Source organism: Stenella coeruleoalba, assembly GCF_951394435.1.
Source record: "Stenella coeruleoalba genome assembly, chromosome: 7".
Classification (NCBI taxonomy): domain Eukaryota; kingdom Metazoa; phylum Chordata; class Mammalia; order Artiodactyla; family Delphinidae; genus Stenella; species Stenella coeruleoalba.
Window position 1 is genome coordinate 115,771,082 of NC_137153.1, and position 18,618 is coordinate 115,789,699.

General features: G+C 52.6%; 1 protein-coding gene across 5 annotated transcripts; it reads left to right on the top strand.

The window, feature by feature from the left end:
• The first annotated feature begins 2,948 nt into the window (after positions 1–2,948).
• Positions 2,949–18,579, top strand: TBC1D13 (TBC1 domain family member 13). Of its 5 annotated transcripts, none has more exons than XM_079926253.1 (12): positions 2,949–3,246; positions 4,365–4,438; positions 6,055–6,095; positions 6,698–6,759; positions 6,914–7,013; positions 7,881–7,963; positions 9,731–9,890; positions 12,768–12,978; positions 13,490–13,653; positions 14,614–14,774; positions 14,969–15,026; positions 15,940–18,579. In XM_079926253.1, exons 1-12 carry the CDS (start codon positions 3,224–3,226, stop codon positions 16,003–16,005), a joined length of 1,203 nt encoding a protein of 400 aa, XP_079782379.1. In that variant the 5' UTR covers positions 2,949–3,223; the 3' UTR covers positions 16,006–18,579. The 5 variants fall into 5 exon arrangements, with proteins under 5 accessions (XP_079782379.1, XP_079782380.1, XP_079782377.1 ...); XM_079926251.1 differs by lacking the exon at positions 2,949–3,246 and adding an exon at positions 3,254–3,370; XM_079926252.1 differs by lacking the exon at positions 2,949–3,246 and adding an exon at positions 3,254–3,370 and having other exon boundaries at positions 9,734–9,890.
• The last annotated feature ends 39 nt before the right edge of the window (positions 18,580–18,618 follow it).

Below are 18,618 nucleotides of genomic sequence, written 5' to 3' on the forward strand. Positions count from 1 at the left end.
GAATTCCCTGCCGGTCCAGGGGTTAGGACTCCATGCTTTCACTGCTGAGGACCCGAGTTCAATCCTTGATTGGGGAACTAAGATCCCGCAAGCCGCGCAGCACAGCCAAAAAAAAAAAAAAAAAAGAAGAAAAATAAAAAAGAAACCACTGAGGAGAACCTATAATATTTCAATATATAAAGTTAAAAAATTTTTATTAGTGCTTGTCAAATTGCTCTGTGAAAAGTCTTTACAGGTTAACTCTCTTTAAAGCTGTTTGAGAGAAGTTTGTTTCTCTACAACCTAGTGATTGTAGGTGCAATAAATACTGATGACTTTTCCCAGACCAAGAGGCACAGTATGGTTGTTTAATTCATATTCCTCTGAGTATTAGTCCAATTTATTGTTATTTCAGGTTCTAGCGAGACATTTTTATTTCTTCTTTTTTTAAAAAATAAATTTATTTATTTATTTATTTTTGGCTGCGGGTCTGCGTTGCTGCACGCGGGCTTTCTCTAGTTGTGACGAGCGGGGGCTACTCTTCGTTGCGGTGCGCGGGCTTCTCATTGCAGTGGCTTCTCTTGTCGTGGAGCACAGACTCTAGGCACGCAGGCTTCAGTAGTTGTGGCACGCAGGCTCAGTAGTTGTGGCTCGTGGGCTCTAGAGCGCAGGCTCAGTAGTTGTGGCGCACAGGTTTAGTTGCTCCGCTGCATGGGGGATCTTCCCGGACCAGGGCTCAAACCCGTGTCCCCTGCATTGGCAGGCGGCTTCTTACCCACTGCACCACGAGAGAAGTCTCATTTCTTCTTTGAAGTGCCTGCTTATAAGCGTTGCTGTCTTACCTCCTTCAGGTGTTTGCTTAGACATCACCTCAGAGCAGTTTTCCTGACCCCCTATGTAAAATTGCAGCCCCTCCCGCTGCCCACTCCTGTTTTATTTTCCCCTGTCGGAATTTATCACCATCTGATGTACCATTTAGTTTACTTATTTACCTTATTTAATGTCTAACTCCCCTCACTAAAATGTCAGTGCTTCGAAGGCAGAGATTTTTGTCTTTTATTCACTACTAAATTCCCAATACCTAGGACATATCTGGCATGTCGTAGGCACTCAATACATTTCTTGAATGACTGAATGCTTTTTTTTTTCTTCTTCTTCTTGGGGTGTTTGTCTTTTTCTTGTTGATTTAAGAACTCTCTATACATTAGGGAGATTAACCCTTTATCATAAAGGGTACATATATTTTCCCCTGTTGATGCTTGTCTTTTCCTTTACCATTTAGAGACTGAAAATTTGAGGTAGTTATATATCTGTCTTATATTTCATGGCTTCTGGGCCTTATGTCTTCCTTCTCCAAGATTCTAAACATTTTTCTATATATTTTTGTTCTAATCCCATAGGATTTTTCCCTTGCAGAGCTTTAATTCATTCAGAATTTACTTTCCTGTCAGATGTCAGATAAGAACAGACCTTTATTTTTTTCCGAATGATAGCCAACTGTCTTTTTTTCTTAACACGTTGTTTGTGTTTTTCCCTGTCTTTCTAATCAATCTTTCAAAGGGCTGGTGGTATTTTTTTTTTTAACCTGGAAAAAATTCCTGTCCTATTGTGCAATTAAGTCAACATTTATTCATTTCTTACATTTCATGCAAAGGAACATAATCTTTGTATTCTGATGAAACATTTATCACAGTACCTAGCACATAGTGGGAGCAGAAATTGTGGGATGAGTGAATAAAGGAACAGGTCTCCCTGTGCTTGCTCCATGGAGTAGTGAAATCCTGGTGGGCAGCAGCTGAGAGCTGGAGGGGCTTTCGAGATTATACAGTCCAGTGACAAACTTTTCACCGATCTGTGGAGAAATTTAAAAAGTAAGGACAGGAGTTCCCTGGTGGTGCAGTGGTTGAGAATCCACCTGCCAATGCCGGGGACACTGGTTCGAGCCCTGGTCCGGGAAAATCCCACGTGCTGCGGAGCAACTAAGCCCGTGTGCCACAACTACTGAGCCTGTACTCCAGAGCCCGTGAGCCACAACTACTGAGCCTATGTGCTGCAACTACTGAAGCCCGCGCTCCTAGAGCCTGTGCTCTGCAACAAAAGAAAGCACTGCAATGAAGAGTAGCCCCCGCTTGCCGCAGCTAAAAAGCCCGTGCGCAGCAACAAAGACCCAACACAGCCAAAAATAAATAAATGAATTTATTTAAAAAAAGAAAATCTGCCTGCCAATGCAGGGGAGAAGGGTTTGATCCCCAATCTGGGAAGATCCCACATGCCGCCGAGCAACTAAGCCCGTGCGCCACAACTACTGAGCCTGCGCTCTAGAGCCCGCGAGCAACAACTACTGAAGCCTGCACGCCACAACTACTGATGCCGAGCACCTAGAGCGTGTGCTCCACGAAAGGAGAAGCCACTGCAAGGAGAAGCCCGGGCACTGCAACAAAGAGCAGCCCAGCTGGCTGAGCGCAGCAATGAAGACCCAACGCAGCCAAACATAAAATAAATAAAATAAAATTTCCCTTCTGAAAAAAAAAAAAAAAAGGACAGTTATGCACATATAGGTGTAGAGAAAAAACACTGAGAGGCTGCCAACTGTTTTTTCTTGGGAAGGATCCTGAAATTTTGGCTTTCCTTTTCTATTGTCCTGATATTATGATAAATTTCATGTTCATGAAATCCAAAAGTCAAGGAAACACTGAACTGTAGTCTTGCTCTTCCATCCAATGTTTATTGAACCATCTGCTCTGTGCAGTCACTGCTATAGGCGTCGAGGGTTCAGCAGTGAAAAGACCAGCAGGCAGGCCTTGTATAGTTTAGCAGGGAAGGTCTACATCCCTGAAACGATAACTCAATAGCTTATTGCAGGTGATGAACGTGTAAGGAAGAGGACAAGGTGACAGATATACTGCCTAGTTGGAAGCTGAGGCCCAGGAAAGGTCAAGGAATAGCCTTGGGGAGCATAGACCGCGCGGTCACCTGCGCGATGGCGCTCTAGGTCCGCGGGCCTCGTAGGTGGGGGAGCGGAGGCGGGACCGTGTTCCCGGCGTTCTCTTGCCCCGCCCGCCCCGCCGCGCCGCCAGAAGGCAGAGCGGAGAAGGGGTGGCACGTGAACGGGGCGGGGCGGAGCAGAACGCGCGCGCCTGCGGCTGAGTTTCCGGTCGGAGGCCTTTGCCCAGCGCCCCGCGTCCCTGAGGGGCGGCGGCGCTGGCGGCGGCGGAGGCAGCGGGGGGATCCGGAAGTCAACACCATGTCGAGTCTGCACAAGAGCCGGTAAGGGGCCATTGGGGCAGACCATCCAGGCCGCTCCTGGCCGGGTTGCCCCTTCTGACCTGCGGAGGGGGCGCGCGGATGCGGCCATGAACCGAGACACCCCCCGCCCTGCCCCTGGCAGAAGGTTTTGGGCGCCTACTTTACAACCTCTTTGCTGTGGGCCTGAGGGGGGCACGGAACGTGGACACCTCTCCTGCCCCTCGGTGTCGCCCCTTTTCTCTCTTTCTGTCTCTTCCTCGCCCTGGATCCCTTCCCCTGGTGTCTTCCTCTTCCAGGGCCTCGATGCCCGATCTCACCCCCACCTCCCGTCCTTTTTTCCCTTGTTAACCCTTTGCCCCAGTACCCTAGTCTGTCCAGATGCTCCCCGTCCCACGTGTCCTTTTCTTACTAGAAATGCTAGAAAACCTGGATTCTCCAGTTTGTTCTCTTCTCAGGCCAAATCCTGCAGCGTTGGCTAATTTTGCTCACTTCAGTTTTCCTCCAGGACTTGTTTTTTTTTAAATATAATTTTATTTACTTTTTGTACATCAGGTTCTTATGAGTTATCTGTTTTATATATTAGTGTATATATGTCAATCCCAATCACCCAATTCATCCCCCTCCCCCCACTTTCCCCCCCACCCCGTGGTGCAGGACTTGTTTTTTAAACCTTTTGTCCTTGCCTGCGGGCAGGCCCAGAGGTCTTCTAATGGTTATACATTTGAGCTTGGAATGCTGATTACACAGGTCCTTGTCTACAGATCAAATTACTCCTGATTCCTAGGGTTTTTTGAGTTCAGATAGCAGCAGTGTGTTGGGCCTGGCCAGCAGGAAGTGCCGTATAAATGCCAGCTCACTAAATATTAGAATGTGTCTGATTTCGTGGTGCTCATTTGAGAACCTCTAGACAAGAATATCTGTACGTTTCTGGGCTTAGAGGAAAAAGTGATCTCTAGTTCTCCAAAGCTGCCTTTGGCCAGGTTTTGCTTGAGCTTTGCACATCTGTGTGTCCCGAAGGGGAGGGAGGAACAGGTTGGAGACTGGTGGTGTAAGGGAGCTGTGGGCTTTAGGAGTGGTCGCTAGGCCTGTCATCTTGGGGTTTGGTTGTCCTCCATTTGCCTCCCCCTCCCTCCTTCTAGGATTGCAGATTTCCAGGATGTCCTGAAGGAGCCCACGATTGCCTTGGAAAAGCTTCAGGAACTCAGTTTTAGCGGTAAGAGGCAACTCTCCGTTTTCAGGGTTTTCCTAGAGCAGCGTTGTGACTAAGATGGAGGGGAGGGTGCCCAAGGCCACACCGGGCCGGGTCTGGGGGCCAGCCTGCCTTTTGGGGCCATCTCCAGCTTCTGTGGAGCTGAACAACCAGTGACTACCCTGAGCTTGGAGGGGGTTCCTGGAGCAGTGGCGGCCACAATTAGCATGCCTGTAGGCCTTAGACAGGGTGCTTATGGGCCTATAAATGATGCTCATTGCTTCCTGAGAGTAACTGGAGGGCAGAGAGGAGACTTCGTGAGCAGAGGTCAGGTCTTTCCTCATTCCTCAGCAAGCTTCCTGTCTTGTAGAATTTGGTTAGCTACAGAGTGGTTCCTGGTTCTATCCCTGGCTTAGGATCAAAGCCAACTCAGGCAACAGTGAACTTTGGTTAATGGTAAGATTCCAGCCTTGAGACACTCACTTTAAGGAGCTGAACCCCAGCAGCTTTTGACTTTGCCCTCCGTGGCCTGTTAACTTCTCAACACAGAGGCTTTTGCTTGTCTTTAAAAATACCCGAAGGTGTTCTGGGTAGCTTCTTGTGACTGCTCTGCCCTTGTAACTTTGTCAGCAAGAAATGCTTGAGTTGCCTTCTTCATCCCCATGCAGATTCTGAGGTGGGTAGCTCCTGTTCACTGTACTGGGGAGACGGTAGCAACAGCTGCTTTAGCGAGGTTCATGACAGTATTTCAGGAGAAGTTTGTTTTTCTGTTCAGGAGTGATATTTAGGCCCTGAAGATCTTTTTTTTTATTATTTTTTTAAATATCTTTATTGGAGTATAATTGCTTTACAGTGGTGTGTTAGTTTCTGCGTTATAACATGGCCCTGAAGATCTTGAGGGGTTTTGGCATCTGTGCTGAGCTGAAGAATCTGCCAGGCCCCAGGGGATGCAGCCTGCTGAGTTGGGCTCTAGAGTCAGACAGACCTGTGTGTGAGTCCTTGATTTCTCTATCTTTACAGATGCGTTTCTTTATCTGTAAGATGGGCACAATAATGCTGATCTTCCCTACTTACTAGGGCTGTAATGAGGATTAAGTGAAATAATGTCCGTGAAGCCCAAAACACTTAGCATTCATAGCTTTGTTTATATTCCACAGATACTTATGGACTACCTGTTGTGGGCCATGCCCTGGGCTAGGTACTGGGACTGTAAGACAAATTTGGTCCTCGTCTTTCTGGGGCTTACCCAGTAGTAGGGGTTAAAGATGTTAAATAAATATACAAATTACATTATACGATCCCATTTGTGGTGGATGTTGTGAAGGAGAAGCGATGGAGTTATTACTGTTTATGTCAAGGGACCTGACTTTGTTTGGGAAGAGATGGTGGTTGGTAAAGGCTGCGCTGAGGAAGAAATATCAAGGGTGAGAAGGTGTTATCCTCAAAAGAACATTCCAGACGGGCCATGGAGAGAGAGTACACACAGGATTAGCATCTAGTCTAGTGATCTTTCTGGCAGAAAACCATCCTTGAAGAAGTACTTCTTGCCCACTCCATTCCCTGCCGACTGGCTCCAAGGTGGAGGACTGGGGGGTTCTGGGACTCTGCGGGGGCGTGACCTTTGCCTGCTATGTCCACAGGCATCCCCTGTGAGGGCGGACTGCGGTGCCTCTGCTGGAAGGTGGGTGTGCCTGGGTTGGAGCTTCTGCTCTTCTGAGAGTCCCTGGGTTCCTGCATGGGCTGCCCCCACCCCTGGCCCCTTCTTCCTGTTCTCTGTCTTTCCTTGCTTGTCCCAGGAAGCTCTTCTGGGAAGTTCTGTGTTTTCTGTTTCTCTTGGCGTCCCCTCCAGGATCCCCTTGGGGATGGAACACTTTGTAATGCCAGCGAAGCCCTCTGCTTCCTGGTCCAGACAGCTCAGTGGTAGTGATGCTTATTGGGACAAAAAAAGGCTGCGCTTCGCCTAAAGCCTTTCGCTGAGGTGGGAGCAGAACCCCGGTTTCCTGGTTTCCAACACCTTTGAGCACAGAGTTTTATTATCGTTTGGAAGGGTCTGTGTGAGGAAATGCAGTAGAAAGGGCTGGTTCAAGATGAAGGTGGGGGAAGCCAGTGGGGAGAAAAGGGGAGGCTGCCCCCAGCCCATGCCTGTGTTCCTGGGTTTTATTTAGCCCATCTTGCTGTCTCCGGGGTTTCTCAGACATTTTCTTTGAGGCCTCTCAGCCTCCATCTACTTCCAGGGTTGGGCTGGGGGGGTCGCCAGAGCTTTGCTCTTCTCTCTCTCTGCAGATTCTCTTGAACTACCTCCCCTTGGAGAGAGCGTCTTGGACCTCCATCCTGGCCAAGCAGAGGTGAGACGCTGACAAAGGCGGGTGATGGGAGGCCCTTTGTATCAGACAGAGCAGGTGGTGTGAGCCCGGCCCACTTCCTGTTGCTGCTGCTGCTCTCCGGGCTCCCTGGGTGAGACCTTTGGGGATCATCCCTCTCTCCTCTTCTCTCCTACAGGGAGCTGTATTCTCAGTTCCTGAGGGAAATGATCATCCAGCCTGGCATCGCCAAGGCCAACATGGGTGTATCCAGGGAGGATGTGACCTTTGAGGACCATGTGAGTAGGGGTCCGCAGTGGGGACCGAGGCTGCAGAGTGGGGAGAGGTGTGGGCTTTGGAATGGACTAGGTCCCTCATGCCAGAGGCCAGGTGCAGCTGCTCTTGGTCCCCTCTGGCCCTCCCAGTACCTCATTTCTGCATTTAGCTCCTCAGCCCCTGAAGGCTGTTGTCTCTCCCTGTTCTCCGCAGGCTCTGGGCCCAGTCGGGACTGTAAGCAATGACTGGGATCACAGGAGCGTGTGTGTGCAGCGCTGAGCCAGGTCCTCCACGTGCATTGTCTCCTTTCCTCCTCAGTCCCCTTCCTCGAGGAAGGTTCTGTGATATTATAGTTGAAGGGAGTCAGAGCAGGGCCGGCGGGAGGATAAACTGCCTTTGTGTGGCCTGGAGGAAGCCTCGTTCCAGCCACAAATACCGAGCTCCTCCCTGGTGCTTTGCAGTCGGGAAGTGGAGATGGATTGGACCCAGGCCGATCCTCCAAGGACTGGAACTGGCAACTCAAAGTAGTAATGAGTTAGATTCGAAGAGACCTAATGATACAATATTCATTCATTCAGCAGGCAAGCGTTTAGTGAGCACCTGTTACATGCAGCATTCTAGAGCTACAGACAGGAAAGACAGAGTCCTTGCTGCGCAGGGAAGTACTCAGAGCGGACTACGGGGCTCGGCTGCCGGGTGTGGAGTGTGATCGTGCTTCGGGAGGCTGCACGAGGCCTGTGCTGCCCCCCAGCTAGCTCACAGGCTGTCTCAGCAACAGCTGCGTCTCTGCTGGGCATGCTGGTTCGGAGGCACTGCTCAGGCCCCCAGACTGGTATCTGTCCCTGGGCTTCTAGCCGGCCGAGGACAGAGCAGCTCATTTTCCCTGACAGCCACTCAACCCTAACCCCGACAGCCGATGGAACACGTACTTCAAGGACAACGAGGTGCTGCTGCAGATCGACAAAGATGTCCGGTGAGCAGGGCGCTGGGTGCTGGGAGCCGGCCCCTGGGGCTTCTGTGGGATTTCCAGTTCTTCTGCCCTGTCCCTTCCCAGCCCAGGCCCGCAGGGGCGTGTTTGAGGAACTGCTGGTGAGTTGTCCTGGTAGCTGCGTCCAGGCCCTAGTGGTAGCAGGCCTGGGGTGGGGCTGGCGGTGCGGTGAGTGCCCTGAGTGCCCGGCTCTCCTCTCTCCCTGCCTTAGTTTCAGTTGTAGCCCTGGCGTCTGTGGATTCATCTCTTCCTTCCTTCAGCAAATATTGAGGCCCCGCTACATGGCAGGCTCAATGGCAGGCTGGGCGTTGAACGCGGAATAGACAGACATGGCCCCTCTCCTTAAGGAACCTAGAAGCTGGCAGGGAGGACGGGAAGACGGATGTTCAACAAAACAGATCCGTGTCACTAAAGTTTGTGGAGAATGCTCTGAAGGCAGAGTTCAGGGTGCTTCAGGGCACCCTGAGGTCGGGAAGCCTCGCCTGAGGCGGCAGCTGAGATGGGAGGAGCGGGCGCCTTGGGGCAGGAGGGAGGGGAGGGGAGGGCCCTGTGGTGCTGGGCAAGGAGCTGCTGTGGGAGGCCCTGCGAGCCTGCAGAGCTTGGCTGTCTGAGGAGCAGTGCGAAGGCCCGTGTGCCTGCGGCCACACTGGAGGCAAGCGGGGGTCGGACCATCACTCCATCCCAGGGGTGTGGGGCAGGCGCGCAGAGGTTTTAAGCACAGGAGCGACAGGGTCAGAAGTGTGTTTTTTTTAAACTGTGAGCTACGCTGTGTGCATGTGCATGCCGTTCCTCCTGGTAGAGAAGTGTGGAGACGCTGGCTGTGCTGTCCTGTTGGGTGGGCGAGTCTGGCAGCGGGTGACTCTTCCACAGGGCTGGGTGAGGAGCCGGCAGGCCTGTCTGCAGTGGACCCAGTGCTCAGAGCTTGGGTTCTGAGTCTGCCCGCCTGCTTTCAGTTCTGCCTTCGCCGTTTGTGTTTGCAGCCCCTCGCCACCTGGGGCTGCTCCTCTCCTGTGCGCATTGTGCCCGCAGTGGGACCCCAACCCTGGGCTGCTCAGCCAGGGGGCAGAACAGGCTCTTGCCTCCTTCCTTCTCAGTCTGGAGCCTCTGCTCACCAGGTGTTTAATAGCCCCATTTAAGTCAGGAACCACATCTTGAACCCAGTTCTGGGGAAACAGGTCCTTACCCTGGTAGTGATTGTAGCACGTTGTTCAGTGTTTATAGAGGGCAAGTTTGCAGTGTGCTCTGTATAAGATCTTTGGAAAATGTGCGTGTACGCAGTACATATATTTTAAAAACTTGATCACGATCTAGAGCCTGTCTCCCAACTTGCTTTTTTCTCTTGCTCTGTCTTGAGCATCTCCTACGTCAGCTGTGTAACATTCTGTTGTATAATGTGTAACTTAACGAAACCTCTTTTACCATTTTAAGCCACAATGCAGTTGATACGTTTGTACATACGAGATATTGTTGACATGGAAAGACGTTTGTTTTAAGAGAAGAGTTAAGACCCTAAGGACACTTAAAAATACATATGCGTGTGTGTGTGTCTATTTGCAAATACACGTAAGATATATGGGTATGTATACATATACCATGACTGTATTGCTTTTGAAATAAAATGTTATTAATTAAAAAACACACACACACATACAAGAGGCTTTGGGGATGCTGGGGCATCTGGCAGCAGGGTGCTGGTGGGATGCCTAAAAATTCCACGCTGAGTAACAGTCCTCTCCTGTTCCATCTTGACAGAAGGCTGTGCCCAGACATATCCTTCTTCCAGAGGGCCACCGAGTACCCCTGCCTCCTCATCCTGGATCCGCAGAATGAGTTCGAGACCCTTCGTAAGCGGGTGGAACAGACGACACTGAAATCCCAGACGGTGGCCCGGAACCGGAGCGGGGTCACAAATGTGAGAGGCAACCTGGAAGCCCCAGGGACGCCCCGTGATGGCCTTTTCCTTCTTGCTTCTCTTGGACTTGTGGCCACGGGCCATCAGAGCCCTGACCGTCTGCCCCGAGAGTTACCCAAAGCAGCCTTGGTCCTGCCCGGTCCCCCTCCAGGCTCTCTCTGAAAGTCAGGCATCAAAGGCTGGTGTAATGGGTGTGGGGGAGGGCCCTGCTGTGCAGTGAAGGAGCCACACTTCTGGTCTGTGGTGTAGACGGCGCTTGGAAAAGTAACTACCAGTGTGATGAGAAGGTGCGGTGGGAACAGTGATGGGGGGAGCCGACCTGGTCTGGGCATCAGGGAAGACTTCCCTGAGGAAGTGACATTTAAGCTGAGGCTCCAAGGATGAAGAGGAAAGAGACTTCCAGGTGGAGAGGATGGCATGTGTGGACGTCCTCAGGCCGGAGAGAGCTGGGTGTGTTCAAGGAAGGGAGTCCAGCATGAGGTGGGGCAGGGCGGGGTCGGGGGGTGGGTTGGGGGGGGAGGGCTGCTGGAGGATGCTGGAGAGATGAGTGGTGGTGAGGCCAGCGGGGCCTTTATCCTGGGGGCTGGGGACTCCTGCACCATTCTAAGAGCAGGGAGTGATTTAAGTCTGCCTTTATACAAGATTTGACTGGCGGGGGCAGGAATGGAGGTGGAGAGGCCGCCTGGGAGGCAGCTGAGGCGTCCAGGCAACGGGGGGTGGGGGTGGGGGTGGGGGCTGGGGCTGGGGTGGAGTGGGGAGGGGTGTGAGAGACCTAGGAGAAAAGAACGGTAGGTCTTGTGCTGGCCTGGTGATGCCGAGTGCTTGAACCTTGGTCTTCTAGCAAGTTCCTGTGGTTCTGAGAAGCTGCTTGTAGCTAAACAAATATGTTGTCTTGTTCCTCAATTCACACCTACTGCTTTGGCACCTGGAGCTTTGACTTGTTCCTCACAGTTTTTCGCTGTCTTCCAACAATGGAAAAATCCTCTGTAACCTCCAACAAGCTAAGCTCGTTTCCCCCAAGTGGAGTGACCGGTCAGGGCTTTGTGTTTCCAGGAGAGCAGCCGTTTTCCACCACAGGGGTGACGGGGCCGTTCTGGCTGATCCCCGGGTTCCACGTGCTCACGACAGCTGGGTGTGTCAGGAGGTGCCACGTGCTTGGCTAAGTGGCCCCGTGGCCGGGTTGGTGGCCCTGCTGCTTGGCTGCTGTTCTAGCTGCCTGGCTAGATGGGGACCCGGCTTCTGTCATGCATTTTACTACAGTAATTGGTGGCTGAGAACTGATTTTAGGTTTGGACCTGGTCCTGGTGATAGAGAACCGGACCGCAAGCTCCATTGCTAAACCTCTGGACCAGTGGCTGGGCAGTTTTGAGTTTAAGCGGACTGTTTGATCCTGGGCAACTAACACCAGCTCACCTTCCTGGGCCTCCGCCTCTTCTGTAAACTGGGTGTGATCATTTCCGCCCTGTCTGGCTTTTGAATTGCCCAGAGGGTGAAATGAGGTCATGGCTGTGCAGATTCTTGGAAAGCAGTGGGCACTCTCTGAGGCCTGGGCCTCGGGTTCTAGAGTGAGCTGGTCTGGGCTCACTTTAGTGCGAGACGTCTGATGAGTGCCCTAACATTTCTGAGCCTCAGTTTCCTCATCTTGAAAATGATGTTGAGAGAGTATTCTAGGCCGTTCAGGGCATTAAACAGGAAGGCTTGTGGAGCTCTGGGTAAACATTAGTGATGTGTGTGTCTGTGTGTGTGCACACGTACACGCATATGTATATGTGTATACACGTGTATATATAGTGGGAAAGGGAGTTTCCTGTTTCCAGGACCCTGGGCTTCCAGGACAGCTTCATACTCTGTCCCTGCGTGGGCGTGCCTGTGGCTCATACAGTTAACCCCAGGCACCTGAACCTTTACGAAGCTCCCAGGGGATCCTGATGTTGGGGACCTCGGCTCTATTGCATGAGTTTTCAGCAGGGATCATCTCTTCATTCATCTCCCAACTTTTTCTTATGAAAATTTTGAAACATTCAGAAAAGTTGAAGGAAGAGTACAATGCACACCTATATACTTTCCACCTAAATTCAACAGTTGTTGACCTTTGGCCATGTTTGTGTGTGTGTCATATATAGACAGACGTCCTGACCCTTTACCTCCAAGTACTTCAGCAGGCATCCCGTGAGAATGAGGACATCCTCCTTACCATTGTCTCATCTACGGAGATTAACCATAATCCGTAATAAGACCTCACATCCAGTCCAGGATCGGGTGTCCTCAGTCGTACTAAGAATATTTTGGTGGTTTTAAATCCAGACCAGCACCTCTTCAGTGTTTATGCATTGCATTAGGATGTTACGTTTCTTTAGTCTCTTCATCTGGAGCACGCCTCCACTCCCCCTTCCTCAACATTTGACTTTTTTGAAGAGTCTTAACCAGTTGTCTGTTTTTGATATATTTTTATATTTTTTTAAAGTTTTTTTTTAATTGAAGTATAACTTACAATAAATGCACAAATCTTAGGTATACAACTAGATGGACTTTTTCTTATGTATACACCCGTGTAACTGCCAACCAGATCAAGACACGGAGCGTTCCCATCATCCAGAAGGTTCCCTCATGCCCCTTCCTAGTCAGTACGCCTTCCCTCAGAGGTAAGCACCATCTGACCTGTATCACCATAAATGAGATTGCAGCCCAGCTGGCTGGTAGAGTGTCGCACATTCTGGATTTGTCCGCTTGTTCCCGGTGGTGTTGGACGCGTTCCTCTGTGCCCTGGGTTGCCCATGAGATGGAAGTTAGGTTTCGGCTCGTGGGTGAACATATCCGGTGAGAACATACTGTCGGTAGTGCCACCCACCTTAACGGGCTGCTCCTCTTCTCCCCCAGATGAGTTCCCCGCACAAGAACGCGGCGCCCTCATCCGTGAACGAGTATCAGGTGCTGCCCAACGGCTGTGAGGCCCACTGGGAGGTGGTGGAGCGGATTCTGTTCATCTACGCCAAGCTCAACCCTGGCATCGCTTACGTGCAGGGCATGAATGAGATCGTGGGGCCCCTGTACTACACGTTTGCCACCGACCCCAACAGCGAGTGGAAGGGTAGATAAACGGGCTCCAGGCTAATGGGCTTTATTGTATCTAGCTGTGCAGCTCACTTCCCTCTTTTGGGCCTTCATTTTCTGTCGGATGAGTGGGTTGGCCTGGATCATCTCAGATCTTTTCTGGCTTGAACTTTCTAGAATGTTAGATGTTTACTGACCTCTTGCTATCTGTAACTGAATTTCTGGTAGAGGAGATGAGCTGTATATACAGGAAGCTGAACGATAGAACAGATTTAAGTAAGTCACGATATGAAAAAATGTCAGCAGAAGAGTATGTAATCAGTCGCTGAGCTGGTGTACAGCATTGTCAGGTGTGAGAAGAAAGAAGTGATGTCCTTAGTCGGGGGTGGAGAGTGGCCACGGACAGAGGAGGGGCGCAGCCTGACCAAGGTGGGGTGACTTGGTGAGGCTCAGAGGGGAGGGGGGTCTCGCGTAGCTGAGCGGTGGGGTGGGACGCGGGAGGGTGCCAGTTCTCTCACGGCTGCCCTCACCCTGCCTGTCTCTCCCAGAGCACGCTGAGGCGGACACCTTTTTCTGCTTCACCAACCTCATGGCTGAGATCCGGGACAACTTCATCAAGAGCCTTGACGACTCACAGTGTGGCATCACCTACAAGATGGAAAAGGTGTACTCCACCCTGAAGGATAAGGACATGGAGCTCTACCTGAAACTGGTGAGGACCCCCAGCGCCACACGGGCCAGGGCAGACAGAAAGGGGCAGAGGACGGCAGGCTCCTGAGCAGCCCAGGCCCAGGGTGAGGACTGGCTGGAGCCTGGGGCTTGGACGTGGCTGCTGCCGCCAGGGAGTGCTGAGCCGGGTGCCGAGGCGGGGCCGGGGGACCTGGGCAGCAGGTGGTGGGAGCCTAGCGGGCTGGGGGTGGGGGGGGGTGGATGCGGTGCCCCGTGTGCCAGGCGCGGTGCGGGGCCTTTACTGTGTGCTGTTAGTCCTCTAAGAAAGGAAGTATGAACTTCATTTTTAAAAATTAGTGGAGTGGCATTCCATGTTTATTTCAGGAAACAGTTCAGTAAAAAGGACATTTACTTATAAACAAAACAAGTTTCATGAACAAGAAGATATATATATATATATATATATATATATATATATATATAAACATATCTTTTTAAGCAAATAGGAATCACATCTTGCTGTTTTGTAACACGCTTTTTCGGTCAATAGTATTCGCTGTGGCTGACCAGAGGGCTCGTCTCCATTGGGAATAATTGCCTTGCAGGGCTCCCGTATGGAGTAAATAAGTGAGATAGTTACCACGTTAAGCACAAGGCCAGACGCGTAATGAGTGCCCAACAGTGGTTTCTCTGTCCATAAATCCAAAGTTATAATCTGTGTAGTGTATTTATTAATCTAAGGAGCTGATACAAAAGTTTGGGTATCTGGCTTCTCTCAGAAAAACATCAGACGATCTGACAGCGTTGGCTGGCAGCAAGCAGGAGCTGCCCGTGCACTGAGCGAGGCTCCCTAGGCAGCTCCGTGCCATCCCCGCCCCAGCGTGCCTGGCGCTTACGCCTGGCCTGCTGCTTATATGAATTCGCGTCTAATAGGCTGCATGGTGTTCCGTGGCAACCAGCCAACACGGATTCTTGCACCCACCCTGCACCTCTGTCTCCCCAGCAAGAGCAGAATATCAAGCCCCAGTTCTTCGCCTTCCGCTGGCTGACGCTGCTGCTGTCCCAGGAGTTCTTGCTGCCTGATGTCATCCGGATCTGGGACTCCCTGTTTGCCGACAACAGCCGCTTTGATTTCCTCCTTCTGGTCTGCTGCGCCATGCTCATGTGAGTGTGGCCGCGAGCAGGGGGCGGGCAGGGCCTGCTCTTGAGAGGCTGGTGAGAGCTTCTGGGATTCTCAGGCGAGCATCAAACCAAACTTGCTGCGGGTGCGGTGGGGCGGCAGGAGCGGGAAGGGGCCCGGCGGGCCTGCACTCGGAGTGGCCCAGGGGCCCAGCGCTTTTGTTGCTTGTTTTTCTTAGACTGATCCGCGAGCACTTGCTGGAAGGGGACTTTACGGTAAACATGCGGCTCCTGCAGGTAATGGAGTTTGGAGGGGCAGGCTCAGTCTTCAGCCATGAGACAGACACTTAGCAGGCGGCCGCCCCATGCCAGCTGCTGTGATAGGCTGCGTCAGGATCAGGAGAGGGTAGCAGGGCTTAAGAGTCCAGACCCTGAGGCAGGTCTGTGTTTGGATCTGGGTTAAATCTGGCTTTGCCACTGACCTTGAGTGTGGTGTGGGCTTGAGTGAATGACTTGGCTTCTCTGAACCAAGCTGGTTCAGAGAAGCCAAGTCATTCACTCAAGGCTGCGACTTATTACCCAGTATGTGGTTATAATGCCCGTTGGTAATCGTGCTCAGACCGGGGGAAGGAAAGCGTGGGCCTTAGTGGTTAAGAACATGGGCTTGAGAGTCAGACGATTTGGGGTTCACATCTTTGTTCTCCCGTGCTAGTCATGTGACCTAAGCTAAGTGGCAACCTCTCTAGGCCATAATTTCTTTGCCAACGCCTGGCCTGGGGTTGGTTTTCAATAACTTCATTGACTAGATCTGTAAAACGGGCAGATTCACAGTAAGCCCTCATTGGGCTGTTGAGGTGACCCAGTGAGCTAGTACATGGACAGTGTCCGGCCCTGTTCCAGGCTCATTGTCAGTGGAGGTCAGGGTTCGATGGCAGGAGTGGGGAGAGGTGAAGCAGGTGGTCCTTGTCCTAGGGAAGGGGCTGTGAGACCTTTTGGGTGGTGACTAGTTGGGTTGGTTAAGTTAACTGCTGCAGTGGGTGTAGTATAGCTCCATGCAAGGTTTGGGCAGACTGGGCCTACCCTGTGCTCCCTATCCCTTAGGCCTGGGGTCCAGCGTGATGACAGGTCTACTGGAGAGGGCTGGGGGCAGCAGAGGTGGTGAAGGGTGAGCTGAATTCTCAAGCATACTGTTGGCCTTTCCCCTGCCCAGGATTACCCCATCACAGACGTCTGCCAGATCCTACAGAAAGCCAAGGAACTCCAAGACTCCCAGTAGCCTGGCAGCAAGAGGCCCAGGTTTGGGAGAGAAGCCACCGCCGACCCCTGTGCCCTGGCTTCTGGGACGTGCAGGAGGCCGTGGGGTCCCAGCCAGCGGGGCCGCTGCAGGATCAGCCCGCTCCAGGCCTCTCACCCTGGTCGCTCCCACCGGGGGCCGGCTGGGCCCTGCTCTTCCCAACCACCGAGCCCTGGCTCCTCCCCCCACTCCACCCCTTCAACCCTGGACCCTTGACCCAGGCTGCTGAGCAGGGCAGGAGTTTGTGAGGTGGTGTCCTGGGGCTGGGGCAGATGCGGGCCCTGCGGGCAGGCAGGGGCCCCTCCCTGCCTCTGCTCTGCTTCTCTCTTCCTGCTCTGTCTTCTGGGCGCTGGTCAGGGAGGTGCTTGGCAAATGAGCCAGAAACCACTTCTGGAGGTTGGTGCTTGGCTTCTCCACAGGGAAGGTGACACCGTGAAGGAGCTAAGAGGCTGCCAGGCCCAGGTCTCACCCTCTGTCTCTTTCCCACAGAGAGAGAGAGAGAGAGAGAGAGAGAGAGAGAGAGAGAGAAAGAGAGAGAGAGAGAGAGTGTGTAGTTGTGGGTTGCTGTGTATGTCTTCTAATCCCCCTCCTGTGTGCTTCTCTTTCGTCTGTGTGTGTTTTCATGTGTATGGAGGGAGGTGACTCCCTCTTGGTCTTTGCTTCTTGTCTGTCTCTGCCTCCGTCTCCCTCTCTCTCCTTCCACCTCTTTCACTGAGGGTGTGTGGCTCTCACTCTGTCCGCCCCTCTCTCCGTTGGCTCGCTCTCTCCCCTCTCTTTGGGTTGCCTTATCCCCAGCCTCTCCCCCACCCTCCTCGCTATGCCCAAGAACCCTGGAGACAGAATGAAGAGTCTGGCTGAGCCAGGCTCCTGGAGGTCAGCCTTGACCTTCGCAGCCTGTTCCCATTTCCCAGGTCTAGGCTCCCAGGGCCCCCAGTCCACAGTGCCTCACTCGAGGGCCCTGAACCCTTGCCCCACCGCAGGATTCTTGGAAACCCAGAGTTGCTGAGAATTAATAGCCCATGAAGCTTTGAGCCTTACCCACCTGCCCAGGGAGGGAGGGGGGAGGAGAGGGAGAGCTGGGTCTTCCAGAGGTTCCCCCAAAGGTCCTTCTCTCCCGAAAGAAAAAGGACATTAAGGTTGGGATCCAGGTGCTTCTAAGGTGTAGTCGTTCCCATGGCTTCCAGGTGCCGGCCCAGGGCAGGCGAGTCCCATAAAGGGCGGTGGGATCAAAGGGAGTCTCTCTGGGCCAGGTGTGGCCAAGCTCAAAGGCCTGGGTCCTGTCAGGGCCAGGAGAGCCATGTCTCCCTCAGGCAGGGGAGCTGAAGGAGGTGCAGGCCCTTCTCCGGTCACCTGCCGGGCTGCTTCCAGGATGTGGGGCCCATGCCTACTGAGTAGGAGCAGCCGGCTCCTCCCAGGCTGGGCTGTGGGACTAGTGGGCCTATTCCGACCAAGGCCCTCCCTCCTTTTGTGAGGAGGCAGCTGGTTTGCATCTGGAAGGCTGGGTAACGTAGCACGTAGCACGGGTCCTCTTCATCTCCCCAGACTGGCCAGCAGGGACCCTCAGGCCCCCCGGAAACTTCCTTAGCCTGACAGCCAGGACTTGTGGCTATGGGCCAGGGACAGTTTTCCCAAGGAGGCGCCTTTCCAGGCTGTCCATTGGATGCTTCTAGGACTCCATGCACTTGCCTTTTTCCTCCTCCTCTCCCAGCACAGTATTGGGGAGATTTTTACTATTTATTCAGACTCCTGGTTATTTATTGCAGATTGGCAAGTGCTTGATTTGGGGATGAAGGGTAGGACTCCAATGGTGGAAACCAGCTGGAGTCATGGTCTTCCTGACCTTCCAAGGTCAGTCAACATCCTCTCCGCCTGCCTCTGGGACCTTCCTGGTTTTCCAGCAGGTCCTGCCTGGGAGGGCCCTGAGCTCTGTAATAGAACTGGGTCTAAGGGAGACAAGAGAGTTGGTATCCTTGCCGGCCTCCAAGACACCGGCATGGGGTAGAAACGCTGCTTCCCAGCAGCCTGGCTCACCCTCTTCCCAGAACTTGTCAGCTGGTGGTTCAGTCACAACTTGATCCCTTCACAGCCTGTCGCTTGGGCCACAGCCTGGGTCCCAGCAGACACTGCCCAGGACACCTGATGCATTGCCTCTTACCTGTCCCTCTACCTTCCCTTCTGGGACCATACTAGAATCACTGCGTCTCATTTGCCTCAGTGGCAGACCTGGGTCCAGTGCCCTCTCCTTGACCTTGTGATGAAGGTCAAAAGAGCACAGGGACCATGTCCAGGTTAGACTGAGCTCGCCAATGGGAGGACCTGCCCTTCTCCCTCCCCAGACTCTCAAGGGAGGTCCCCAGAGAGCTAGAGACCCCGAGGCTTCCTGCTTGGGAAGCTGCCCCCAGGACTTTGGACGCTTAGAGAATGGGCTGTATGAATTCAGCAGGTCTCATTCCAAGGGTCAGAATGTTAGTCTGCTTTTGTTTTTTCATCTGTTTCGTTCTTTGAATCAGTGCTGTTGATGACAAGTTGTCTTTAATAAATCATGTGTTCTTTGCAGTGGGCATTGGTTCTGTGAGGGGCTGAAACCTTCAGGAC